The 26,528-nt window shown below is 41.4% G+C and overlaps 1 protein-coding gene across 5 annotated transcripts in view; it reads right to left on the bottom strand.

Annotated features, from left to right (window-relative positions):
- The window catches only part of Ift88 (intraflagellar transport 88), a 91,754-nt gene that overhangs the window by 19,955 nt on the left and 45,271 nt on the right, over positions 1-26,528 (bottom strand). For all 5 annotated transcript variants that reach the window (XM_055616873.1, XM_055616843.1, XM_055616865.1 and 2 more), the window contains 8 exons: positions 24,970-25,056; positions 23,223-23,409; positions 20,771-20,879; positions 18,564-18,714; positions 17,794-17,909; positions 11,534-11,586; positions 10,267-10,332; positions 3,561-3,667 (listed from right to left, as the gene is read on the bottom strand). In XM_055616873.1, the coding sequence (XP_055472848.1) occupies positions 3,561-3,667; positions 10,267-10,332; positions 11,534-11,586; positions 17,794-17,909; positions 18,564-18,714; positions 20,771-20,879; positions 23,223-23,409; positions 24,970-25,056 (876 nt within the window). The remainder of the gene's footprint in view (positions 1-3,560; positions 3,668-10,266; positions 10,333-11,533; positions 11,587-17,793; positions 17,910-18,563; positions 18,715-20,770; positions 20,880-23,222; positions 23,410-24,969; positions 25,057-26,528) is intronic.

Genomic DNA, 26,528 nt, shown 5'->3' with positions numbered 1-26,528 from the left:
GGGGAGCAGATCTGTAGAAGCCACATAGGTTTCAAGGAAACGGAAGAGGTCTTAGTGTTCTTTTGATTCTTCATGGATGTGGACTAAGCCTTTAAGTATGAAGAGACTGATGCATGTCAATGATGGACTATGAAATATTAAGGGAAAGCTGCGAACACAGACAAAGTCTAGGGGAAGCAGGCTTCACAGGTTACAGTGAGGCCAGGGAGCAAGCATCTAAAGAGGCGCTCAGTAGGCACAGAACCTTAATGTGGGCGATAGGTGAAGAAACATGGGAGAGTTTAAGTGCATCATCCAGGAACAAGGATTAACTGCAAGCTGCGTGTTGTGGCGCACGCCCTTATTCCCAACGCTCAGGAGGCAGAGGCAGGCAGATCTCTGAATTCAAGGCCAGCCTGCTCTACTGAGTGAGTTCCAGGACAGCCAGGGCTACACAGAGAAACCCTGTCTCAAAGGGTCCCTGGCAAATGTTTTGTTCCTGTGATGTTTAAATAATCTCCCTGCTGTACACACAGCTTTACAAAATCAATCCCATCCTTACAACGACAAGGCTTGCCAAATACTGTTCTAATCCCCTCCAGCAGTAACGACCCTCAGAAGAAACCATTCTTTTTCACCATAAAAACGTATCTTTATTTTTTCAAAGTACAGATGAATGTGAAATAGCCTCAGTTCTATACAAGAAACAAGTAAAAGCTACTTAATAAATATATAAATATTTTGATGCAGAGGAATAAAAAGCTGAGTAGTAAATTTAAATTTGGTAAAGTTCTTTAGTCCTTGTGGATATTAGTCCAAAGATGTCAGTCAGATTTTAGAAAGAGTCCTGTTACTATAGAGAGACTGTACTAAGGCAGAGGGCAAGAGAAGACAGGTGCCAAGGGAGATAAGGAGCAGGAGCAAAAGAACTCTCACAGAAACCAAGAAGGAATGGCAACTACACTGACTGAACCCAGTTCCAAGTAAAGATGGGATTAATTAGTGGTGAATGGCCAGGAATAGTTCCTAATCAACATTTCCGAAAGCTTATGCTTACAGCAAGGTAAACCCAGTGTGGCAGTGCTGTAGTGGCACACACATGTAACTCTAGCAGGCCGAGGAAAAAGGATTGTCATCAGTTTGAGGCTAACCCGAGCTGCACAGGGAGTTCCATGTAACCCGTAAGGATGGGTTACATGGTGAGACCCTGTCTCAAAAACAAAACGAAGATGCTCATGAACTGCCCGAAAGGAAGTGTCCCGAAGCTAAGAGGCTACTTTTGAGTGCTGGGAAGGAACTCTCTTTAGGGGTCTAGGAAACCAGGTACCAGGGCAGGAGGCTGCATGAGCAGCCGTATCTGTGGATGCCTCAGCTCGCTGCAGACTATAAGCACTCAGAAGTGAGGCTCTGTGGTTCAGTACGGACACTCTGGCTCTGCACAAGCACCTAAGCTTCTATACAAGCTCAATCCCAAAATGTGCTTTGTCTAAATACATACTTTTGGGTTCTTCTTAAATACATAATTACAATCACTGTCATTTGAGCTTCTACTTACAGCAATTATGTGTCACAGCTGTCTAATTTTATTAGCAGTCAGACACAGTTCAGGGACTGGCCATTACAACAGGCATTAACGGTGTGGCCTACCTTAGCAAATAAATACCAACTTGATGTTTTAAAGACCTTTAAAGCAAAACTAGTTTGCTTATAATATTTTTACAAGAGATAGGTCATACCTTAGAAGCAAAGACAACCAGCCACTTTTTGCAAGCATGTGTGGGATCAGATCTTCTCTAAAGCAAGGATAACTGGATTTTTGAAGACAGTCATTTGCCATTACATTATTCCTCACCTAGAAACTTATTTCTAGCTGGGCATAGTGGCACATGCCTTTAATCCCAACACTAGGGAGGCAGAGGAAGGATTTCTGTGAGTTCAAGGCCAGCCTGCTCTACACAGTATGTTCCAGGACAGCCAGAGCTACATAGTGAGACCCTGTCTCAGAACAGAACAAAACAAAACAAAAGTTTTATTTCTACTATATCAATATTAGCTTTAAGAACAGATGAAAGGACTGGAGAGATGGCTCAGAGGTCAAGAGCACTGGCTGTTCTTCCAAAGGTCCTGAGTTCAATTCCCAGCAACTACATGGTAGCTCACAATCATCTATAATTAGATCTAGTGCCCTCTTCTGGCCTGCTGGCACACATGCAGGCAGACTACTATACAAATAAATAATAAATAAATCTAAAAAAAAAAAAAAAAAAAAAAAAAGAACATGATGGAAGGCAAATATTCAAAACTCACAGACAAGCTCCATGGTCTAGGCTCCCATGGAGGAGAGACGAGTCTCAGAGGAAAGTGGGAACCCTGCCATTCCATCTTCACAGAAATACACGACAAATGTCTGCCATGGTGCTCTGCACTATGCTCTGCACACAAAGACACTTAAGGAATGAGCCAGTGATGCCACGGCAAGCGACAGGTTTGCACGGGACACAGTTCTCGCCAATAAAAATCATGTTTCCAAATTAACCTCTAAGCGTTCCATCTTCTAGAAAACAGCAACTCTATCTATTAGTAGCTCCCCAGGAAAGGTTCCTCCCTTAGAACCTACCCTGCTGAGACCAGATTTCAAAGCCAGACCGGAATTTCAGTGACATTTCCTGCTGTCTAGAGCAGAACGGAAAATTCCACTCTGCCTCTTCTTTCCTTGCCTTGCTGGGAGCCAAGCCCAGGACTTGTCTGCTAAGAAAGTGCTCTACTTTGAGATACAGCCCCAGCTCTTCTACTTGGCTTTATATATTGTTTTTCATGTTATCATTACCTTATTTGCTAGGGGAAAACAACTACCATTTCAATAGTAAAAATACAATGGTTTAAATGGAAATGTCCTGTCCAGTCCAGTGACTGCAATTATACACATATCATTCTCAGATTTTAGTTTGCCAAGTGAAGTTAGCTCTGTATTGGCTCCTGAGATATTCTTGCTTTGCAAGCTGGCATACACAGTACAGATACCATTACAAACTTTGAACAGAAAGTCTTTTAGCCAATGCTCCTTCCTCTCAACTTTCCCCCCCCTCCCCCCGGCTACCCCTGGTCCTCCCCCCTCCTCCTCTCCCCGTGCCCTCCAACCCATCTCTTTCTTCTTTCATGTTTCAGGTGTTCTTATGCCCACCCCCATCCTTCCTCATCATCCATTTTTACCCTCTCTTGGTCTCCTTTCTATGTTTTAGGACTCACAGACACACACACACTCACATATACACTCACACACATACTCACACTCACTCACACACTTACACGTATACACACACACCCTCACACTTACACACTCACACACACAGACTGGGGTGCACATATGAAAGAGAACATGTGGTTCTGTCTGTCTGAGTTGCCTCACTTAGTACTACAGTTCCCAGAGGCATTCATTTTCCAGCAAATGCACTGTTTTGTTACAGTTGAGTAAGATTCCAACTCTGCCTTCGGATGCAAGCTCCTAGCTACGTCCATTTCAGCTACAACAGGCTGACATTTTGAAAATTAACAGACAGTAGTTTTCGGCCCATGTGAGATACCTGTTCCCTCATTTCTTTTATTTTTTCCAACCTCTTGAGTTTTGTGGCATATTCTTGAACTTCTTTTAATCCAATATCTGTGCAGAGACGAACCAAGAAACGCAAACCTAAAAAAACAAAAACAAAACATTTCAGGATGCACAGAGCAGTTCCAATTCCATAAATTAGTAAGCCTGCCCTTTTGGCAGAGGCTGGATGTTGACAGCATTTCATTTTCTCTTAAAATAGAATTATGGCTGGCAGTGGTGGCACACACGGTTATCCCAGCACTCGGGAGGCAGAGGCTGGCAGATCCCTGTGAGGTCAAGACTGCCTGGTCTACAGAGTGAGCTCCAGGGGAGCCAGGGCTACATAGCGAGAGCTTCTCTTTCCTGCTACCTCGCCCCAAACACATAATTACAGCTTTCAGTCCCCACCTGGGAGAACCGCCTCCCCTGCTCATGCCAGTGCACAGGAAGAGCACAGCTGAGGTAAATCACCGGATGAGAACTCAGCTCTGACGTTTAGTAAGGTGCCAGTGAGAGATGCACACATACACGCGTAAATATTCATAAGGGGCTGTACAGATAAGGGTGAAGATGACACTCCAGTAAATGCTCTTTTACTGTTGGTAATTCATCTTTTTAATCAACTTTAATCACATCGGAGAAACAAGCACATCATAGTCAGGCTTGAAGCCAACATTAAACATGAATAAGATAATTACGAGAGAGAGTGAATGTGTGCCCTCGGAGCTGATGCCATGGTGAGGAACTAGACCATTCCTACACCTTGCCTCTGCCCATGTGCTCTTCCCATCCACCCCATACAGCCACTCCTGGAATTTCTGTGTTCAGCCCTCATGCAGAAAACAGTAACAAACCCTTTCATCACTTGCAGACATTTCACTCAACATGTTTAGCGGTGCTTACACAAATGGCCATGTCTTCCGTCCTTAAAGAAAAGTTTCCCTAGACCACACGTTCCAAAGTGGCCCACTCCTCGCACCCACCTCCCATTTCACACTGGCTGCTCTTCTGCCTCTGCCTCCACTTCCCCAGTGACTTTCCAAAATCAGTGGCTTCTGGCTGGTAACTTCTACAGCTTTTTTCTCAGTGCTGAGTATGAAATCCAGAGCATCTCTGTATCATGCAAGCACGGCCACTTAGTGACTGCCCCAACCCAAAGCTTCACAGCCATCACGTCTTCTTCAAGTCCATCTCCCTTGGCCCTGGGGGCATTGCTCTTGTTTTCCTGATTTCTCTGTTCTCCTTACCTCCTTTCTCTCTCCCATAAGTTTCTTCTACTCCACTTGAAGGTCGTGTAAAGCCTATTAATTTATAATCTGTGCTGGCATGTCTCACCCATTTATCCACCTCAGCCAGGCTATGTCTTAATAATTTAGAGCTGGTTTCTCATTGCAGATGCACATTTCTCCTCAGTGTTTACCACAATCTCCTCTACATATCACAGTTGACTTTATTAGAGAAGTCAGGATAACTCACCCACATCACAAGACCGGAGAACACCTGCCCCATGCTGACATCACCACCCCAAACTCTCTTCCACCTACGTTTCCTCTCCATAAATACTTAAGTTATGCTTCTCTTTCACCTACTTCAAAGTTACTCATTTTGACTGTTCAATATCTTTTGTGTTTAGTGCGTGCCTGGGAGGTGTGCATGTGTCCATATCCACTTGTGCATGGGTGTCCATGCGCTTCCATGGGTGCTGGGTGTCTTCCTCAATTGCTTTCCACCTCTCACTGGACCTGGAGCTTGTTGATTTGGTCAGGCTGGCTGGCCAGCAGGCGCCAGCGATCCTCCTATGTCTGTTGCAGCAGCACTGGGGTTATAAGCTTGTGCCACCAAGTTAGGCTTTTTACATGGATGCTGGGGATCCAAAATGAGGCTCTTATGCTCGTACAGAAATCAGTTCACTGAGTCACCTCCCCAGCTCTGACTCTGTGAAATATATTTTAAAATGTTATTATTCTTTCATGTGTATGAGTGTTTTGCCTGTTCACATTTGTCTACATATCACATGGATGACTGGTTCCCATGGGGGCTGGAAGAAGGCAGCACATTCCTTGGATACAGACAGTTCCAAGCCGCCTTGTGGATGCTCGCAGGAGCAACGACTCTCTGCTCAGCACTGAGCCATCTCCCCAGCCCCTCTGTTAAATATCTTTTTTTTTTTTTTTTTAACAGATCAGGCTGTTCTTTTTATTTTATCCCAGATACTCCCAGTCTCTGAATTCTCCAGATGCATGAAAAGGGCAGCAACAACTCTAATGGGGAAAATAAATGGCACAGTTGCATTTTAACAGCATTCTCTCCTTTTTCACTCTGAGGCCGTGTTCACTGAGAATTGCCACCAACACACTGGCTACAGAAATTATAATATATATGCTAATTTATTGCTTTTCGCAAACAAATATGGCAATACTTTTCACAGTGGGAATAACTCCTGTTGAAACAACAGTTCCCCACAGGCATCTTCATATCCCTTCACTTTGCTTATCTTTTGACAGAAATTACAGGGTTAATGTAGCTATTAATCCAGAGGCTACCATTTCAACTAGGCAAAGAACCGGTAATACATGTGTTCTCGTTAAATACCTCTTAAGCATATTTCTCGCTCTGTCCAGCAGCCTCACCACATTCTTCTAGACTCCAGTGGGAAGTGGAACCCTGTCACACACACTCTCAGCCACTTCTGCTCACATCTCTGGCCAGCACCTCCCTCCCTCTCCTGGTGCCTCTATTCCTGGAGTTTCCTTGGGGATCAGTGCCATAAACAGCTTTGCTTCTGTTGGTTGTGCTGCTATTTATGCCCCCCCCCCCCCCAGTTTTTGTCTAAATGGTAAGTACAACAGTTTTCCATGCTTTTAAGAAGCATATTATGCATTTGTCCTTGTAGGGTCATGATTTTTAGACAGCATCTATTTTCGTCTCTGTGTAAGAGAACATATGTTCCACCTGCTATATTTTTCAGAACAGTTACATTTGAAATAGACTGTCCCTGATCCCTGTTCTTTTTGGTGCTGCTCTCCTTGGTCTTTCTTCCCTGCCTGGAAAAGCTGTGCAACCTTCCTCCTGGGCCACAGCCAGCGTCATTTACTCTGGCAACTGTCTCCCAGTCCTGGTAGAGTTAAGAGCTCTGAACTTCCACAGCACTTTGAACGTTTATATTGTTTCAGTGAAATGATTACTAGAGAGTCTTAGGGAGCAGAAATAAATCCATAACACAAACTGTTGTATTTCCAGGACACAGGAGTAGTTGATAAAAGTTTTGTAAATACATAAATAGCTCTGCTTCTGGATGCTTCCACTTAGATCTGTGGAGCCATCCATATCTAATGTCCACACTTACACAGATTCTGCCACTAAACCCTGCAAATACATTCAGAATCACTGTCCCCATTGCTACTACTCTCACTCAAGTCCATGCATGCACTATAACTGGCATAGACATTGCCTGTTTCTGTTATTCTCAGAAAACAGTCAAACTGATCCTTAAAGATATTGGTGTTTGTGTGTGCGTGCACATGTGTGCGTGTGTGCGCACATACGCATGTGCCATGTATGTGGTTTCTCTCCTTCCACCTTTTATGGATTCTGAGTACTAACCTCATTTCGACAGGCTTGTGTGGCAAGTGGCTTCACCCGCTGACCCATGCTGCTGGCAGATCTCAGTTACAGAACCATGAGTCAACCTTATTCTGGGGACGCTATGAAAACATACGTCAATCATTCCTCTGCTTAAAGTTCTCCAGTGGCTCAGCCTCATCTCTGTGAAGACTGTAAAGCCCTGCTCTGAGGCCCTGTAGCCTGTGTTGCGGAACTTCTTGGTCCCATGCCCTCTAGGTCTCACATTGTACTGTGCCTGACCTACAATGCTCCCATGTCTTCATCACTTGCTTTTTCCGATTCTTCCCAGTTCCACTTCAAAGGGCACCCTGGACAGATGGCTGAGCACCAGTCCTCCGTGCTCTCAACCTCAAACCTACTTCTACCTTCATGTGTTACACCTGCTACAAACTTTCTCTTCTTTGTAGGGCATTCAATCTACCATGCTAAGGGTCTATGCTACCTTCAGTGTTGAATGGTATCTAGAATACAGTGATCACACATAAGAAACTGTACAGAAATACATAAATAAATTTCCGATCAGTAAAACACAGAAAATAGCAGGTCTAAAATAATTTGAAATGTCATAATTACTATGTAATTATGCCTGTGTATACACTTAATAATTCCCATTGAGAAAGTAGTTTATACTTTGTGAATAATAAACCACTGTTTTTCTCATCTGCTTTCCCTCAGAAGAGCAGCTTAGAGGGAAGTTACAGAAAATAAAAATGACTAGTTCCAAGGCCAGCCTGAGTTACATGGTAAGTTCTAGCATGACCTACAGGAGACCCAACTTAAACAAACAAAGCCCAAAGCAGTTTTGGTAGCTGGCCTCTGAAATGTAGGGTATCATCTCTAAGTCTGTAAAGTAAGCCAATTTTTAAATTTACAGGATTCTTATTTTGTACGTATGGATGCCTTGCCTGTATGTATGTCTGTGTACCATGTGCATGCACTTCCTTTATCAGAAATGATTCTGCCTCAGATAACATTCCACAAATTCCCTCTAAAGGCTCCAGTGATACACTTGTTTGAAAATTATACCCGCTAAAGTCATCTTAGATATTTCTTATATGTATATAATAGTTCACTTAATTTTTAAGGCAACTCTTAAAACACTCTATAAAGGAAAAAAAAATGTGGCCTTGCTGGCCCTGAGCCAAGGCACTGTGACTGCTCCAGTGGTTTTCATCAGAAAGCAATTCTACGCTTTAAGGGACATTTCACCAAGCCTGGAGACTTCGGGTGCCACCAACATCTAGTAGGTGGAGGCTGAGGACTCTGCTTACACGGCCTGCATATAGGATCAATTGCTGGGGCCACAAAGATTCCTGTGCCCACAGACCTCTGGGGAAACCAGGACTGTAAAGCACGTGGTGGCAGGGGGAGCTCTCCTTAATGGGGGGAAGATAAAATAAATACATGTTTTCCTACAAGGAAGGCTGGGGGTAGATTTTGTTAAGGACCTGGTGACCTTTTTGCTGTCTGGGTGTGGCCGACCTCACCCACCTTGTGCTTTAGAGGCAGATGTCACCTAAATTCCCAAGAATGATCATCCCAGACTCTTCCCTCCCTAAGCTCTATTGTGCACCTGGAACTGGACTGATTGGACTGATTGTTGCCTGGAAACCTTTTCCTGAATTGTACTGTGTTTTAAATAAGTACACTGACAAAGGGCGGCTGGCAATAGACTCCCCTGTCTGATACCTGCAGGGACCCCCTCAATCAACCAACTCCAGGTGCCAGGCAGGCAGGCAGGTTCTGCTTTCATGCACAGCCTGGACCTCTGGCTCCTGAGCAGTCTCTAATGTGACAGGCTAGAACCACACAAAAAGGTTTATAAAAAGAAACAGGGCCAACAGATGCCTAGCTCCACTGCAGCCCTGACCAGTCTCTGCTGGAACAGCTATGCTTTATAAGAGTTCTACAAGGGATGGCCCTAGGGCCATTTCCTCACTGGTCCGCCTACTGGGAGGTGGTGAGCCTACCTCTGATCAACCTGGGACACCTTGATCCTGCACCTCTCCTCAGCCCTCTGTGGGGCGGTCCTTACAAGAGCCAGGCTGAGGCTCTGCCTGCTCCTCGGATCAGGCTGCACCATCAGAAACTCTGGGCTCAGAAGCGATGTCTTTACTGTAACGTGTTGTTGCATGTGTTTACTGTTCTTGAGGACAAAGCGAAAAGACTTTTCAAAGCTGTTCTCTTTGCTGGGGGCTGTTCTCCACACCTCCCACACCTCACAATGACTGTCCTTGCCGTGAATGAAAAGAATTCTCAAGGAATTGCTTTTTGCTTCTTAACAAAAAATGGTAAAAATTCTAAACTGATTATGACTTCCCTCTTTTCTTTGATTACCAGGCAACTCAGAACAAAACTGACAGTTTAGTGGTAATAGGCAGTGAAGGAAGATGGCTATTTTCTATTTTTCTTAGACGAGATTTTGTAGTTCCTGCTGTAATACTTTTTTTTTTATCACTGTGAAAGGCTTCACATCCACAGTGTGACAAGAGAGGATACATGGATGGTCTGCACAGGCACACGGTGGCACTCGTGTACTTACCCACGCATTACACACACACACACACACACACACACACACACTCCAGTAAAAATCCTACAAATGCCTTCTCTATAAAACACCACTGTTTATATGAACTCACATAACTGAGGATGACCTTGAACTTCTAACCCCGTACCTCCTCCACACTAAGACTACAGTCATGTGTTAGCACGTCTGGTTTTAGTTGGTACAGAGATCAAAACAGGACTTTGTTCATGCCAAGCAAGCATTCTGCCAACAGGGCTACCGTTGCTTTCCCCAAAATTTGTTCTTAAACATTTTCATAAAAGCTTGAGATGTAGAGTTGTTTAATAATAAATAGAATGTGTTATTATAGTAAACCTACCAACTGAATTCTATAAAAGCGCACACTTATGGAGTCAAGTTTTCTGATCACATAATAACTTTTAAACATATATACCACAACGGAGTTACCATTTACACATACTGTCACTAAAGCAAATTTACTTATCTATTAAAACATGGAATGTGTAGCCTTGCCTTCAAAGCTATAAAATATAAGGTCACTTACACTCAACATTCTCTGGAAATTTCCTGTGAATCTCTTTGTAAGTATCTAGTGCCTTTTGGTAGTTACCTGTAAAGAAAGAGGAAAATATAACAGTAGCTAGTTACTTAGAGTTATAGAAATTTTATTAAATTTAAGAACCATTTTGACGCTAATCTAAAGCACTGACATATTTTAATGGTTTAGTAGGTGTTCATGTTTGCTCCAAGCAAATATGTATCATTCTGGAGCAGTTTCTGGGAGAAGAACACACACATAAAGTGGGTGTGGTGTGTCATGCCTGCAGTCTTAGCACCCAGGAAGGAGGATGGCTGCTGAGTGCAGACCAGCATACTACACAGTAAGTTTCAGGCCAGCCAGGGCGACACAGTGAGAATGGGTCTCAAAAACAAGAAAACAAATAAACAAACAAAATAAAAAAAAGGTCAGAGTAGAAGGAAATTGTTGAACAGAAATAATCCAGCGGCTAACTGTGAGACCCATCAGAGCTCGGTGGTCCTGTGCAAATGAGTGTGCACCTCACAGTCACGCTGTCCATCTGACGGGAGCCATGGCAGTGTTAAGGAGTGAGTCCTCCGGGGCTCAGGACAGCACTGAGTTTGGGATGGGTGCCCGGGCCGCCCTGAAGACACTAACAGGGATAGGAAATCTCCCACTCGCAGGCAAACACTGACAACCTCAGCTGTGCTTCCTGTGGGGTGAGGATTATCTTTTTCTGGGCATTTTGTGGTCTGTGGGAGGGTTTATAAAGTTCACATTGACCTCCTAGTTGAATCTGGCATTCTAAGCTAGAGGCACCTTCATTAGGACAGAAACACAGACCTCTGTACCTGGTGAACTTTGTTATACACAGCACCTGCTGTCCCAGCTCTGAATTAAGAATCCCCCAGGCAGGAAATGGAAATAGAAACTAATATAAAAGGAGTATGCTGTGGTTAACTGTGAGAAACAACCGTTTTAGGGGAGTTACTGGAAGACATGACGAGACACACGCGGCAGGCTGGGTGTGCTCAGTGGTAGGAGGCTTGGTCTTAAATTCAAACCCAGTGGCAACGCCTTGCCCTTGCCCCAAACAAAAACAGTACACCCCCACTTTGTAAGCATAATTCTTCTGTATGTAGCAATTATGATTTATATACATATGGTTCAATTATGTATAGTTATTCAGAAAGTTAACATTTAATAAATATTCAACTGGAACACATATACATGATTATCTAAAAAAAAAGGCACAAACTAAATAAGGAATGAATTAAGTCAAAACATTTACCACTTCTTCTAAAACAGCTAGCTATCATCAGCTGCCATTTCACTTGTGTGGGTCTATAAAAGAAAGAAATTAGTGGAAATTAGAAATGAAACAAAAATAGTGCGACAAGTGAAGCAGATTTATTAAGCCTTCTACCTCTACTTCCTTTTAATACTTCTGACCTTTTGTTTATTTAATCTTTATTAATAATACACAGGTTCACAAATTTAGAACTTAAAAAATATTTGATCTTGTGTTAGAACTTCTGTTAGGTTTAGTAAAAAAAAGGAGTGAAAGAGAATTCTATTTATTATTCTATTCTATTTATGAAAAAAAAAAAACCTTTAGCAAGAAATCATATTCTTTTCTAAAGTGAATAGTCATAACCACAATCTCTACAGACCAACATTACAAACGCCCAAGACAGACAGGCATGGTGGCAAATGGTTGGATTCTCAGCACTCACAGGAGGCTGAGGTAGGAGGAGTGCTGTGATTTTGAAGCCATCCTTGGCTATGCAAGGAGTTCTAGGTTATCCTGGGCTACAGTTGGAGAGCCTGTCTCTGAAAAACAATGCCCTCCCACGATCTGCATGAGGAACAGCCTAGGGAACTGTTCCATACTCCACCCTTTGACTCTCTGTTCTACTTACCCAGTGCCTTCCGGACAGCCTTCCAATTCCAACCTAGTTTGGTGGTAAGCCTACCAGCTCTGGGGTGGGACAGACCTGCCTACTGCCCACACAGCTACCCACTGCAATCTAAATAAAATACATAGTTAACTGTACTACTTTTATCTCTGAAGCCTGTTGCTTCTCCACCCATATGTTACATCCAAGGTTCTAGCCCAGTTTATATGTCTTCCAGTTCCTTTATGCCTCTCCTGTCCTCTTCACTAGGCCTTGCCTTCAGCTTCAGCAAACCCAGACAGGAGCCTGGTTGCCTGTGCTGGCCTCCAGGTCACCCACTGCCTTTGTCAGAGGCCACCCTGGCCTCTGACGTCCTTCCACAGCCTGCAGTCCACTGCTCTGTGGCAGCCCTAACAGCAGACTCTCAGCACTGCACCACCACACGGGGCTTTATTTTTTATTTGAGGGCCAGGATCACCCTTTCTCCTCATATGTAACCACCACCTGACTTCCAAGGCGGTTAGCTCGTGATAGCACAGCACCCGCTTTTGCTTCCTTTAGATGTCCCCCTAGGAGCAACATGGCTAGGCCCTACAGTGAATCCACACTGCTAAGTTCTATGGTGACTGTTCCTTTTTGTGGAATTGCAAACTATTTACAGGAAATACCATTGTAGCTTTTCACTAGCAATCTGAAAGACCCCTGCTTTTCCACATCCTCCCCAACACTTGTTACCCACCCTCACCAGAGTTCTACTTTTCCCTCGTAACTTACTTTCTTGGTTGTTTTTAGTCCAGGCTAAACAAAACAACAACAAAAACAAATAAACAAAAAAACCCTCTGTTTTTAAAAATGTACCTTTTGAGCCAGGCATGGTGGCACACATTTTTAATTCCAGCACTAGGGAGGTGGAGGCAGGCAGATCTCTCTGAGTTCAAGGTCAGCCTGGTCTACATACTGAGTTTCAGAACAGCCAGGGCTACATAGTGAGACATTGTCACCCTATTATTTTTATTCTTTGTAAATTTTATACATCTATATGATGAAATATGATCGTACCTATCCCTAATTTCTGCCTCCAACTTTCCCAGGGCACCCCCAACACATCCCGTTCCCAGTGCCTTGTCTTCTGTGCTGCCCATCATGCATGGGTGAGACCTAATGCTGGATGAAGACAAGAATCTTTGCCTATGCTTGTCTGTAGCTTGGGTACCTTCTTTGGAAAAAAAAAAAAAAGTCTTCAAAACCTTTACTGATTTTTGCTATTGCTGAGTTGTAGGAACTCTTTATATAATTTGGGTGATGATTTACTCTGTGGGTTGCTTTTGTACTCTTGTTTCATTTGATAAGCAGAAGATTGAAAATTTAATCAGAAGTTTACTTGTTTATTTCTGTGTCTTGAAGCCATTTCTAAGAGTTTTGCCACATTCAATGGCATGAACAATTTTTACCAGAGGTTTTTTTCTGAGTATTTTATAGTTTTTAGTTTATATTTATTTGGGTCTTTAATCTACTGTAACCTAAGAGTTTGTTTTAATTCATTTTCTTGTCATTGATGTTTTTGAAATGGAGGACTGATTTGTAGCCCAGGCTGGCCTTGAACTCTCAATCCTCTGCCTCAGCCCCGGAGTAGTGGAACTACTGGTCTGTACCATTGGTTGTTTTCAAACTTTATTTTTTCTGCCATGTAAGAATCTAGTTTGTCAAACATTTTTTAGTTGAAAAGACTGTCCTTTCTCCATTACGTGGTCTTCTACCTCTGCGGGAAATCAATTTTGGGCTCTCCAGGCTGTTCTCTCACCTATCTTTCTAGCCCCTTTACTGCCGCACTACTTCCATTATGGCATTATGCAAGCACATTTTGAAAATAGGAATCTGAGTTTTCCAACATTTTCCATTTTGGATTGACTATTCAGAGTCCCTAGGGATTCTGTATGATTTTTAGGGTGGGTTTTCTAATATCTGTATAATAATGTGAAGCTTTTGATAGGGGAAATAGTGACCTTAAGGTCACTCTGATTAGTACTGTAAACAACCCTGGTCTTCCAACCCATGTGTCTTTCCACTTTTTTATGTTCTTAAATCTCTTTCAAGAGTGATTCACAGCTTTAAGTGCATGCTATTTAGCTACACGATCTAATGAATTCTTAAGTCACACTATTCTTTTTAATGCTACTATAAATTATATTATTTTTACCAATTTCATAGTTGTTCCTTTGAACCCTGTTTATTGCAAATCTACTGAAAACAAAAAGATTTTTAAAATTTATTTAATTTTATTTTATGTGCACTGGTATAAGGATGTCAGATCCCTTGGAACTGGAGTTACAGACAGTTGTGAGTTGCCATGTGGGTGCTGGGAATTGAACCTGGTCCTTGGAAGAACAGACAGTGCTCTTAAACACTGAGCCATCTCTCCAGATCTCAACCAAAAGAAAAAAGAAAAAAAAAAGAAAAAAGATTTTTACATCCTAAAATTTCACTGAATTCATTTATTATATTTCAGTTTTGAGATTTTGATATGTAAGATCACCTTTTTGTTTGTTTTTAGAGATAGGGTTTCACTGTGGAGCCTTAGCTGCCCTGGACTCCTTTTGTAGACCAGGCTGGTCTCGAACTCACAGAATCCACTTGCCTCTGCCTCCCGGGTGCTGGGATTTACAGGCATGTGCCACCGTGCCTCGTGGCTAAGATCACCCTTATGGTCAGAGACTTCAGGACTTTATATATACCATCTACTGTCTCTGGCCTTCAAGGTTTCTGCTGATGACTAACTAATCTGATCCAGCGTGCGCTGTGTGTGATGACCTTTCCTCTTGACGCTCTCAAGACTTTCTCAATAGTGTGGCTTGAGTGTCTCATCGGGAGTCCCTCAGATCTTCCCACTTAAGAGTTCACTGACTTGGTAGCCTCACAGGTCCACAACCTCCCAAATGTAAGAAATGTTGGCCATAATGCATTCCAGTAGTCTCTCTGATCCTTTTTCTTCCTCTTTGGGAGCTCCCACAATGCAATGATGTTTTACAATAATAGGCATGAACATATTGAACAACGTTCTCTAAAACTATTACATATAATAGGAGTGCACTGAATAATGAACCAATATGAGTAGAATTTCTTTTTCCTTTTTTCTTCATTTCTTTCTTTCTTTTTTAGAAACAGGTTTTCACACTGTATACCAACCTTTGAACTTGTGAAAAATCTCCTGTCTCATCTCTCAGGCTGGGATTACAGATGACTGACTATAGTCAGCTTGGGCTAGTATTTATTAATATTTTAGGAAGTAATTTATAGATATACAGAAAATATAAAACTAAGGTATAGCCTTAAATTAATTAGAAACATACAAAATTACTAAAAACCACAAAAATATAAGCAATATAACCAAAGAGGCATTTTTATCATAAATATTACAAGAAGAAATAAAATTTGATTGAACCCTTTGCCAATTCTCTATAATATGTAAGGTGCTAGTGACAGAACAAATTAGTATTCCCATCCTTAGGAGCTTATATTCTTATGGTAGAGGCGGGCGCTCTACAACAAATACTTAGCACATATCGCCACAATTGGTATGTATCAGTTGAAAATAAAAATGTATTTCAAAAACAATTTAGCATACCAGAAAGGAAATTACAGTTTATAGTGCAGAAAATACATAATCAAAAATATAGAGGAAATGTTACTAATGTGCTCTGAGTGCCTCTGTCACTAAAAAGAATGGGAGCACATGAAGGTAAGTGCAGAGAAAAGTAGGGAGAGAAGTATAAAGGAGCTTCACATGAAAGACCCCCATTTTCAGGGAAACTGAAGCTTAAACCACAGAGGAACTGAAGAGCTCTGAGAAGAATGGGACAGGGAAACACTGATGACGAAGGAGAAGTGTTGACATGACACAGATTCATGTGGCATCAATTTACCAGGCCACAGAATTTATCTGGATAGCTGTTCCCAAAGGAATAAACGGTTGCATTAACCAAAGAACCAAACTTTGGGAGAACGGACAGGACAGCAAAACAAGAGAAAATGAAACTGAGGATACTAGTAAGAAAGGGAATAGATATGACAAATTAGGCATTCCAGAAAGGCCTTGTTCAGAACTGAAGCCAGGAGGAGGCTGAGATTTAAAGAGAAAAAAGGAGCAACAGGACTGGCGTTTTCAGGCTCTGAAGCAGGGAGTGTGGAACGCAGAGACAGAAGTCATGTTTGGACAGCTACTTGTAAGAGGGTTTACAATGCCATGTGGTTAGCACTGGGTAAGATCCACGGGGGGTAACTGCAGACCAGGCCAACCTCCATGGATTGATGAAATGGGTAGAAAGAAATGAATTGTATTAAAGGAATGGCTTGCTACACATTCTCTTTTAGCTTTTGAAAATATTTAGTATCTTTATAAGGAAAAAGTGGTAAAATGAAAAAACAGTTATTTTAATAAAGCACAGGCTGTTCATTTAACTAAGGCCATTTGAAGCTAAGTGCATTTACTTTATGACCCTGAGGAAGTCCCTTAACCTCACTATTGCTTATTTTTAAATTACATTTACTTATTTAGTATGTGTGAGTGTGTGTGTAATGAGCATGTGTGTGTAGTGTACATCCTATGCACATTCAATGACACATGCGTGGAAGTTATAGGACAATAACGGGAGTCAGTTCTCTCCCTCTACCAGGGTCCTAGGGATTGCCTTCAAGTGTCAGGCTTGATGCTGAGCCATCATCTCCCTGGCCTCTTACTTCTGGCATTGACATAGGATCTCACTCTTCAGCCTAGGCTAACCTCAAACTCATGGAAAATCCTCTTGCCTTAGTCTCCTGAGTGCTGGGATCCCAAGCCTGGGCCACTGCACCTGCCTGGGGATGTCTGTGATACCATCGTATGATACATAAAAAGAAGAGTTAAGGATGGACCCTTGTGGAGTGTGTCTTAATGAGGAATGGTCTAGTGGCTAGGCTGGGGTAACATTAAGTATAATAAGTGTAACTTTAATCATAAAGATGTTTTGAACTAAAATTATTATTCTTATACTGGTAATTAGTTTTATGGTTATCAAAACATTTATGTGAAACCAATGTAATAAAAAGTAATTGCCTAACATGAATTCTACAGAGATTACTTAACTCACTGGGCCTTCTGTTATCTTTCCAATGATTCTAAATTACATTTCATCTCATAATTTAATCTGGCCAAAGACAAAGCAGGGCATGACACATTCCAATTATGTTTGAATCAGACATGTGGAAAACATTCTGATGTGAACTTAAAAAATACAAAAAAAACTTAAACATTATAAAACTGTTCAATTTCTAATGTTCAATGTACAGTAATTGTAAACTGAAGCCAACACAACTTCCTTCTACTAAGACTCTTCTAGAGAAAGTCACTTTCTGATTTGTGAATAAAGTCTACTTGCTCACTGAGGTGCAAATAAGGAAAACAGATAAAGTATATAATAAAATGTATTTAAAATTCCTATGCAACAGAAAATATATTTGTCACAACAGAGACAAAAATAAATTGAACAGAGTACAAAAAAATAAAAACAATTTGTTAAGATATGTTCATAAATTTATTGAGCTTATTAGATACTAATTTTTTTAGGGATAAAAAGTCCGAATGTAAGACATTAACTAAATATAAGACTCAGCTACTTACTGTATGAGGGAGGCTCTTTCAAAGTACTGGATGGCTTTTTCGCAGAATTGGGTATCAATGTAGTAAGCCCCAAGCCACTCAATGACCTCAATATTAGAGGGGAAATACCTGTATGACTAGAGAAAACACAGAAGGTGACCACAGGACGCCACTAGCAATACAGGATATACTCTTAATTACTTTACCTGTTAAATGGATTTATTTATATGAGCTACCAAAGAATTTTACAAGTTTTAAAACTATACAAGACTTGAAAAACTTAGGCATACTTGACAGTTTTCAATTACATTTGGTCTGAGTCATATTAAATATATAAAATAATCAGGTGATGTAAATCATGGTTTAAGAAAAAAGAGTTAGTATTTTTCATTTTAATTAAGATATCAAAACTATAGTTTAAGAATGTTTTATTTGCTGGGCAGTGGCACGCCTTTTAATCCCAGCACTTGGGAGGCAGAGGCAGGCGGATCTCTGTGAGTTTGAGGCCAGCCTGGTCTACAAAGTGAGTCCAGGACAGCCAAGGCTACACAAAGAAACCCTGTCTCAAAAAACAAACAAAAAACAAAAAAAGAAAAAGAAAAAGAAGGATTTTTTTAACTAAAAATAAAAATAAAAAGAAGTTTTATTTTAACTAAAAATAAAAAGAAGTTTATTTTAACTAAACTATTATTAGTTTTAAACTAATACGCCTTTCTAAAATTTTAGGGCCAGTTCCCTTTAAAACGCATAAAATGTCAGAAACTAGAAGGAAAGTGAGACAACACACTTACCTCATAGTAATACTGAAAAGCTTGGGACTTGTCTCCTTCACTGTCGTATAACTCCCCCAGTTTGGACAGAGCGTGGGAATCTGTTGGAACAACGCTGATCAACTGCATCAGCCATTCAATAGCTTGATTGGGATCTTCCATTAACTCGTATCTTGGACATCAGTTAAGATCAGTCACCAATAAACAAAACTGGAGATATTACAATGAAAATGCTTCTGGGCCTCAGGAACATGCTGTCTGCACCATTAATTCTAGACCTCTCCAGGAGGTGGGAAATAGAGCTGTGCTGCCCAGCAGCACCTGTGTTCTCTAAGATCCCTCCCCTCTAGCTCTCTGTAGTTTCATGTAAACATATTTAGGAACATTAATAATTTTAGGTACTATCTACTGTGGACATAGCTTTCATTTTTTTTCACAAAAGTTTTAGAACAGAAAGCAGCACATATATATTTACTATGTTTTTGCATAGCTGGAGATGGAGTCAGGGCCAAGTGTCTAGCAGAATTACTCAAAGCACTGTCTAGGAACGCCTGCATGTTTTTCAGTGACTCCAGGTCTCTTAAATTCCTCAGCACACTGAGGTTTGTCTTCCTTCATTTCTCTAGTGTTTTCCCTAATTGTAGTATAAGCCTAAGGACAGAGTATTTTCTTTCAGTAGCTTCTTTTAGTACCTAGAAGTCCTCTGCATATACGTAAGTACTGTGAATCAACCTCTATTAGCGATTACTTATTTATATCTGATAGTCAAGGAAATGAGCACATTCCAATACAAAGTTTTGTTTAGCAAGAAGTCTCCTGTGGTTTCCACAGTTTGTTTGTTTCAGGGTTTTGGTGTTGTTCTGGGGATGAGGTCTAGCCAGACTGTTGCTAAGCAGGCCTTGGTCTCCAGAGCCTCCTGCCTCAGCCTCCAAGTGGCTAGGATTGAAGGTACTCGCTACCACACTGAGCTCACTCTCTTGTTTTGAACATGACAAATCAATTTGTGGCCCCGAGATAAAACGCAAGGAGGTTTATTTAAAGAGTCTCAATGTATCAACTAACCACTGGCCAATCATGACCTAGGCATATGGTGTTTAGCTTCAGGAGAAGGGACAGAATTGTACTTCCTAGTGTACAGCTTGGTGGCAGAGCATTTACCCAGCATGTGCAAGACCCTGTGTTCCACATTCACTGCTAGAAACACAATAATAAACATAGGAAATAAAGGGAATAACTATTGTGCTCTGTGCCCTAATTTATAAAAAATTAAAATCTATTTTCTTTGAAGAGTGGGTGGCACTTAGCTTAACAGCGTTCCTCACCTTCTCTAAACATTTACACGAGCCATATCAAGGTAATTGCATGAACATATGAAAGCCTACCCAAACATTAACTCTTCCCAGCAGCAGGGTGAAGTTTACCAAAATGAGAGAAATCAAAGTGCTTTCCCAGTACAGTGAGAGGCATTAGGAACATCAACACGTCTGCTTTCTGAACTGAGTGGGGAAACAAGGAAAGCTAAATGCTGCAGAAGCTGACATGCTAGCAGCGCTCCATAGCAGTGTGTACAGATCAAACACCAGGCTAACCCCGTACACACATGTGCACCCGGCGTGAGTGCTGATGAACAAGGCTCCGCAGCACTGAAGAATGCAGTTCTCAGAGAGCTAAATTCACTGTCTCCACACATCTAACTCAACAGTGCTAGTTAGCCATGAATCTTCAATATCCTACATGACTAAGAATTAACACAATGCTAAAGCACTTAATTAACTTTCAATCAGAGCCTACGTGTACTCAAAATGCTGCTTTCAATTCCTTCAATTATTATTATTATTATTATTATTATTATTATTATTATTATTATTAGGCATGGTTTCTCTATGTAACATCCCTGAATGTCCTGAACTTGCTTTGTAGATCAGGCTAGCCTTTAACTCACAGAGAACTGCCTGCCTCTGCCTTCCAAGTGCTGGGATTAAACGCTTGTGCTACTATGCCCAGTCAATTATTATTTTTTTTTAATAAAAATAAACAACTAATAGTTTTAATTTTTAACTAATTCCTTTTAGGATTCAAATGATCTTTTACCAACTGAACTACTTTCAGCAGTTTAATCTGTTATATTATGCTTAGCAATCATCTCCATAGCTAACATTATTTAATAATTGATATTCACTTTCCAGTTGAGGGAATTAATAATGCCCTTAAATTTTCAAGGAAGATACACATTTGCTATCTGGCAAAGAACTTGAGCGCTGTTCCGAAGGATTGCATGCAGTTTCAGGAAGGAGTCCAAGGCTTCATCCAGACGGTTTAGCTTCTTATAGGTGAGGCCTTGAGAAGAAAGAAAGCAGCATCACCAGCAAATTGTATTCAAAGCAACAGAATAAAATATGTAAATATATGTAAATATATGCAAATATTCATCCAGAAGAGAAAATGAAAGGGAACTGAGGAATTAAAAAACAACAGGGGTGAGATTTCTGCAAGTAGACAGACATGCTGCAGACAGCTTCAGGGATTTTTAAAGCGTGTGTGGCGAGGGAAGGGAGCATAGCACCTGGGACAGCAGACAGGAACACACAAACACAGACAAAGAAGGGAATAAATACTTCAGCTATGGCTCCAGATAAAAACCATAACTAATAGACATTTAAAGTCAGTGGATATGAAGAGATAAATGTGATGACCTGTGGTAGGGTGCTGGACTGTACATGATGGGGATAAAGGCAGGTCCTTATTTCATTATAAAAAGAATTCAAAAGAATAGAAGGGGGGCTAGTTAGAAGAGGAAACGGATCAGCAGGAGTGGGGGCACAGGGAGAGGGTAACAGGACTGAGGAGGTAAATATCTAGAAGTACATTATGTTCATGCAAATGTCGTATTAAAACCTATTATTATGTATGATTAATGCTTGCTAATAAGATGTTCTAAAAATTCAAAATTTATTTTTAAATTACACAGAAAAAATAAATCTGTCTAACAATACATAAAATTTATAAATAAAAAAAACTATCAACATCTAAGAAGGCAATTAAGCTCCTCCAGGAAGGCCTGTGCCCTTCTCTATCTCAGTAAACCCTCTCCAGATCTCAAATGTCACACCCTCCATTCCTTCTTGCCATTTCTCGGTGAGGTACCTCAACTAGCTACTTCTCCCTAGTCCCACACCTCATCTCCAGGGTTGGCAGGGGGTCTTTCTCCTTTTGTCAGGAAGATAACTGACTAATGGGCAGTCTTTAAACAGACCAATTCAGATTGGTTGCCATGTAAAGTACAGTCCATCATTCTTACTAATGAACACAGATTCTAGTCACTGTTTCCTCTTTTTTTTTTTTTTTAAAGATTTATTTAGTTATTATATATACATATTCTGCACCGGCTATCATTTCAGATGGTTGTGAGCCACCATGTGGTTGCTGGGAATTGAACTCAGGACCTTTGGAAGAACAGCCAGGGCTCTTAACCTCTGAGCCATTTCTCCAGCCCCCCTGTTTCCTCTTTCTATGTCATGTACATGAATGTATGTATGCACATGTGCACACGGACATGTTGAGGCCAGAGACCCATGCTGAGTCTATTCCTCAGGCACTCTCCACCTTACCTTTTGAGGCAGGGTCTCTTACTGAACCAATTCATCTAGACTAGTTGGCCAGCGAACCCCAGCTATGGCCTTTCTTTGCCTATCAAGCAATGGATTACAGCCCGGGTTGCCTTGCCTGGTTTTTCAGGTGAGTGCTGGGGATAAGAACTCAGGTCCTCCCACTTGTGGCAACAGCCATCTCCCTAGCCCAGCTCCCACTGAGCGTTTATCTGCAAATTCCTAAAGACCAGGAAATAGTTTATAAGAGCATCAGATATCCAAGGAAAGATAAAAGACAAAACAAACAAACAAACAAACAAACAAAACCCAAAATACAAAGTGCATAATCAAACAATAACACGTAGAGAGAAGCATATTTAGAAAACAAAACAAAACATCGGTAACTAAAGAAACTAGTCCAGTATTACAGGTGTGTATTTGTTTGTTACACCCTGGAAATATCCTGATATTGTCCCATATCAGGCAACCCTGAAAGACAGGAAGGGGATGTGGTGGAGTTGAGTTTCGTGTCTTGTACAAGAAATACAAACAGAATCTGAGGTGCTGGAGAGGTGGCTCAGTGGTTAAGAGCACTGGCTGCTCTCCCAGAGGACCCGGGTTTGGTTCCGAGCACCCACATGGTGGCTCACAACCGTCTATAATTCCATTCCAGGGAGTTCTGGCCTCTGTGTTTCCAACCAGGCATGGAGGCCAAACACCCACACACATAAAATAAAAATAGAAGAAAATACTAACAATTTTGAAGCAGATTTGGCAAAATGTTAAAATGTGTCAAATTTTGGAATTCAATACCCTCAAGTACTTTTTGTATATTTGACATTGTTCTTAATTAAAAAGGAAGATCAGTGTTTGTTTTCCTACCTACTTAAGAAAAGTTTAAAAACATGATCTCAAATCACCAGAAACTTGGGGACGTAGTCAGTCTTCTAACTGTGGTCTTTTTGGAGAACAACATAACGCTGACCCAGATTTTACGTAGCATGGCGTTTGAATCATTAACTCCACTTGGAACAATGTGTTATTTTAAAGAAAGCCGACAGTTCCTTAGTGTAATTTGTCGTCTTGAACTTACCAATGTTATAAAGTGCTTCAGTACAAGAAGAATCGTTTCTTAGGGCCTCTTTATAGAATTCAGCTGCCTTCTCATAATCGCCATTTGCAAAAACTGTATTTCCTTTATTAGTCAGAGCTGATGGGTTATATCTATCCGAGTTCACAGCTAAATCTGCATAGCTGCTGGCTTGGGCAAATTCATTTTCCTAAACGAAGCATAAAAGACAGACTAAATTTCTTCAAGTCTCTTCAGAATGTTCTGAGATTACTGAAATGATAAACACTTTCTGAGATTATAAATGACGGCGGACAGAAACAAATATTTTAAATATCTTGGTTTTGACAGGCTACGCGTAGCTGTCAAGTTCAAACAGCCAAGTTTTCTAGTCTCATGGTTTGATAACAACAGTATTTATACGTAGGTGGTTCCGACTTCACCGCCCAAACCCCGTGTCCTCATTTGCTGTGCACCACCTTCCCACCTGAAGCACTGAAATAGCTGGAAGGGCCTCAGCCGTCCCCTGCTCTGCACCTGGCTGCGTCAGCCACTAGGAGTCTGTACTTAGGCCCATCCACTGCGTTCCCTTCCTCTCTCAGCCAAAAGCTTGTTTGGGACATTGCTGTCATAAACATGAGGCCCATGAGCCCCTTCAGTTCATGGTGGCACGGCCACCTGTGTCAGGTCAGCTCAGTGAAACCGAGACCTCCCGAGAAATGCCCAGCACAGCGCAAGCTCTGCGGAGTAGGAGCAGTTATCACTCTTGCCTCCCTCCAGGGTACTTTAGGGAGAAACCCTGTGTCCGTTAGTGGCCATGCTCTACTCTCTCCTCTCCCAGTCTCTGGAAACTTGTATTCTTTCTATTTCCCTTCCTATCCTGGGAACTGCATGTTCAGTGGGATTGTGTCTGGCTCCTTCTATTTGGTATGTTTGTAAGATCTCTGTACCGTGCACCAATAGTCTGTTGCTTTTAACGGCTGACTAACATCCAATGTATGGATGTAGCACATTTGGTTTATCCTTTTGTTGCTGATGCATATTCGGTCTGCTTTCATTCATCTTATGGTTGTTATGGATAATGCTGCTGTGAACATCTACATGTGAGTCTGTGTGGACTCTGATTATGACTTATATAAAAATTGGCACCAAGAAGTGGAATGCAGCTGTGAAAAACTAAAACATCAACTACTGTCTTCTGGAAAGCAAACAGAACTTGGAAGAGCTGTAAGGCTGCTGTTGCGGGCTGCAGAGGTGGGGAACTCAGTGGAACCTGCAGAGGAGGGAAGGAGCTGCTATCTCTGAGGAAAGGGCAAATCAAGTTTGTAGCTGGAAGGCAACTGGCATAAGTGGCACCCACCTACTTTCAGGAGTCCCAGTGATTGGCATCTAGTAGGCACTCAATGAATGCTTGTTATAGATGGCACTCCGCAACCCTAAGTCATTTAACCTGAGATACCACCTTCTTCATCAGTAACACAATGGGTGGAAATGTCTCTAGTTCAGCTTGTAACTGTTAGTCCATAATTCTCTGGTGTTTTCCCCACTACCGGTTTTTCTCCCTCCCTTCTGAGAGACAGTCTTTTTATTCACGTCTGTACACTCAGGCCCTTGCAGCACTGGCACAGTCAGGTCCTCGGCATACTTCACCCCAGTTACATTTTGCACCAGTCTTCTTCGGAGGCCTTTCCTTTGGCTCGTGCTTAGGCAGGAATTTAGTAATGTGAAATACCATATAAATAACTCTTAGCTGCAAATAAGCAAAACCTACCAGATAATACAGGAATGAGAGATTGGTGGCAGCTGCACTTTTCACCCTACTGTCCTTCTTTTCAAACATTTTCAATGTCTCCACAGCCTGGAAACAGAATGCCTGAAGTTACCACCATGCCACACAGCAGTATCCAAAGGTCTGCATGGAGCGGAAGACAGAGGGCACAGGAGGGAGTGGCGTAAGGTCAACAAGATAGTATGTAAGATGAGAATTTATTGAACAGGAAGACAGAAGTTCTGTAACTAGAAATAACCAAATTTATGAACATATAGAGGGTTTAACATGATTAGACACGGCTGAAGAAAGGACTAATGACTGGGGGGAAAGGCCGGAAGTGGACATTGAGCTATGTGAGTTGGAGAACCATTATGGCTGGAATGAAGGCCTCAAAAAATTTACCTAACACAGTCCAATTTCCTCCTGACAAAAATGCTCTGGGGCTTTTGGTTGCGGCTTTTACACACCAATCTATGAGCCATTTTCTAATAGAGAACAACCAGAAAATGTATATAAGTTACTATAAACAACTTGGAAGGCACTGGAGAGCTATGGAGGTAACCAGAACTCGAGGGCCAAGATCCCACAAAATGTTCTGAATAAAGAACAGCAAAAGGATGACTATATTTTAAGAGAACTGTTCTTTAGAGAGAACACAAGACAGAGGCGAGCACAGGGACATGGGCTTTTATACATGTAACTGAGGTGCTCAGAGAAGAACAGAAATGAATGGCTGAACAGTTTTCAAAATCAATAATAGAAAACAATTCTGGGAATGCTACCAAAATATTATCTAAAGTAGACAAATACAATTACATCTTCAAGTGTGAGAAATGAAAGCACATGATTCGGCACCTGCCAAGTCTGATATAATGCTATCTAGATGGCAGGTAGCACAGCTGGACACCTTACATGAACAGTGCATGGAGATCCAACCTAGACGTGATCTTGACTGGGAAGGAAAAGGGGAAAAGGGATCATGGGTCTTATTTTCTTCCTTTTTAAAAAATACATTTTATGCTTGACATCTTGGTATCTCCTATTTAGAAAAGCACTTGTGTCTAACTAACAACCCTGCCTTGTTTCACTCTTGCTATCAGCTACACCTACTGCAAGTAACAAGAAGTGTGGGCCATGCAGTGCTTGATTCTAATTGAGTAACAGCAAGGATGCGATTCAGGTTCGTAAGAACAAGAGGTTTAAAATACCGGATTCCAAGGTTAAAGGTATCAACCGGAGGTACAGTGCCTATCTAGAATGTATAAAGGTCTTGGTTTAACGCCTAGTATCACAAAATAAACAAAACAACTAAATTTCACAATTTTGGCTCCCATATGAGTATACTAGCATTCTTTTAAAGGGTTTTCAATGACCTTAAACTAGACATTTCTAGGCTAGTCTAACACTGGAAAGAAACATGCAAATGTCATATCCTGTCTTTTCCAGCTGAAGAGGGATAATGGGGAGTTAGAGGCCAGCATGGGCTTCATAGCAAAAACTCTGTCTCAAAAAACAAAACAACCACACATACTTCCCAAACAAAACAAAAAAACAAACAA

The sequence above is a fragment of the Psammomys obesus genome, unplaced genomic scaffold (assembly GCF_907164565.1).
Source record: "Psammomys obesus unplaced genomic scaffold, mPsaObe1.curated_primary_1811, whole genome shotgun sequence".
Taxonomy (NCBI): domain Eukaryota; kingdom Metazoa; phylum Chordata; class Mammalia; order Rodentia; family Muridae; genus Psammomys; species Psammomys obesus.
The sequence above is the reverse complement of the archived record's forward strand: the minus strand, read 5'-3'. Positions and strand labels throughout refer to the sequence as shown.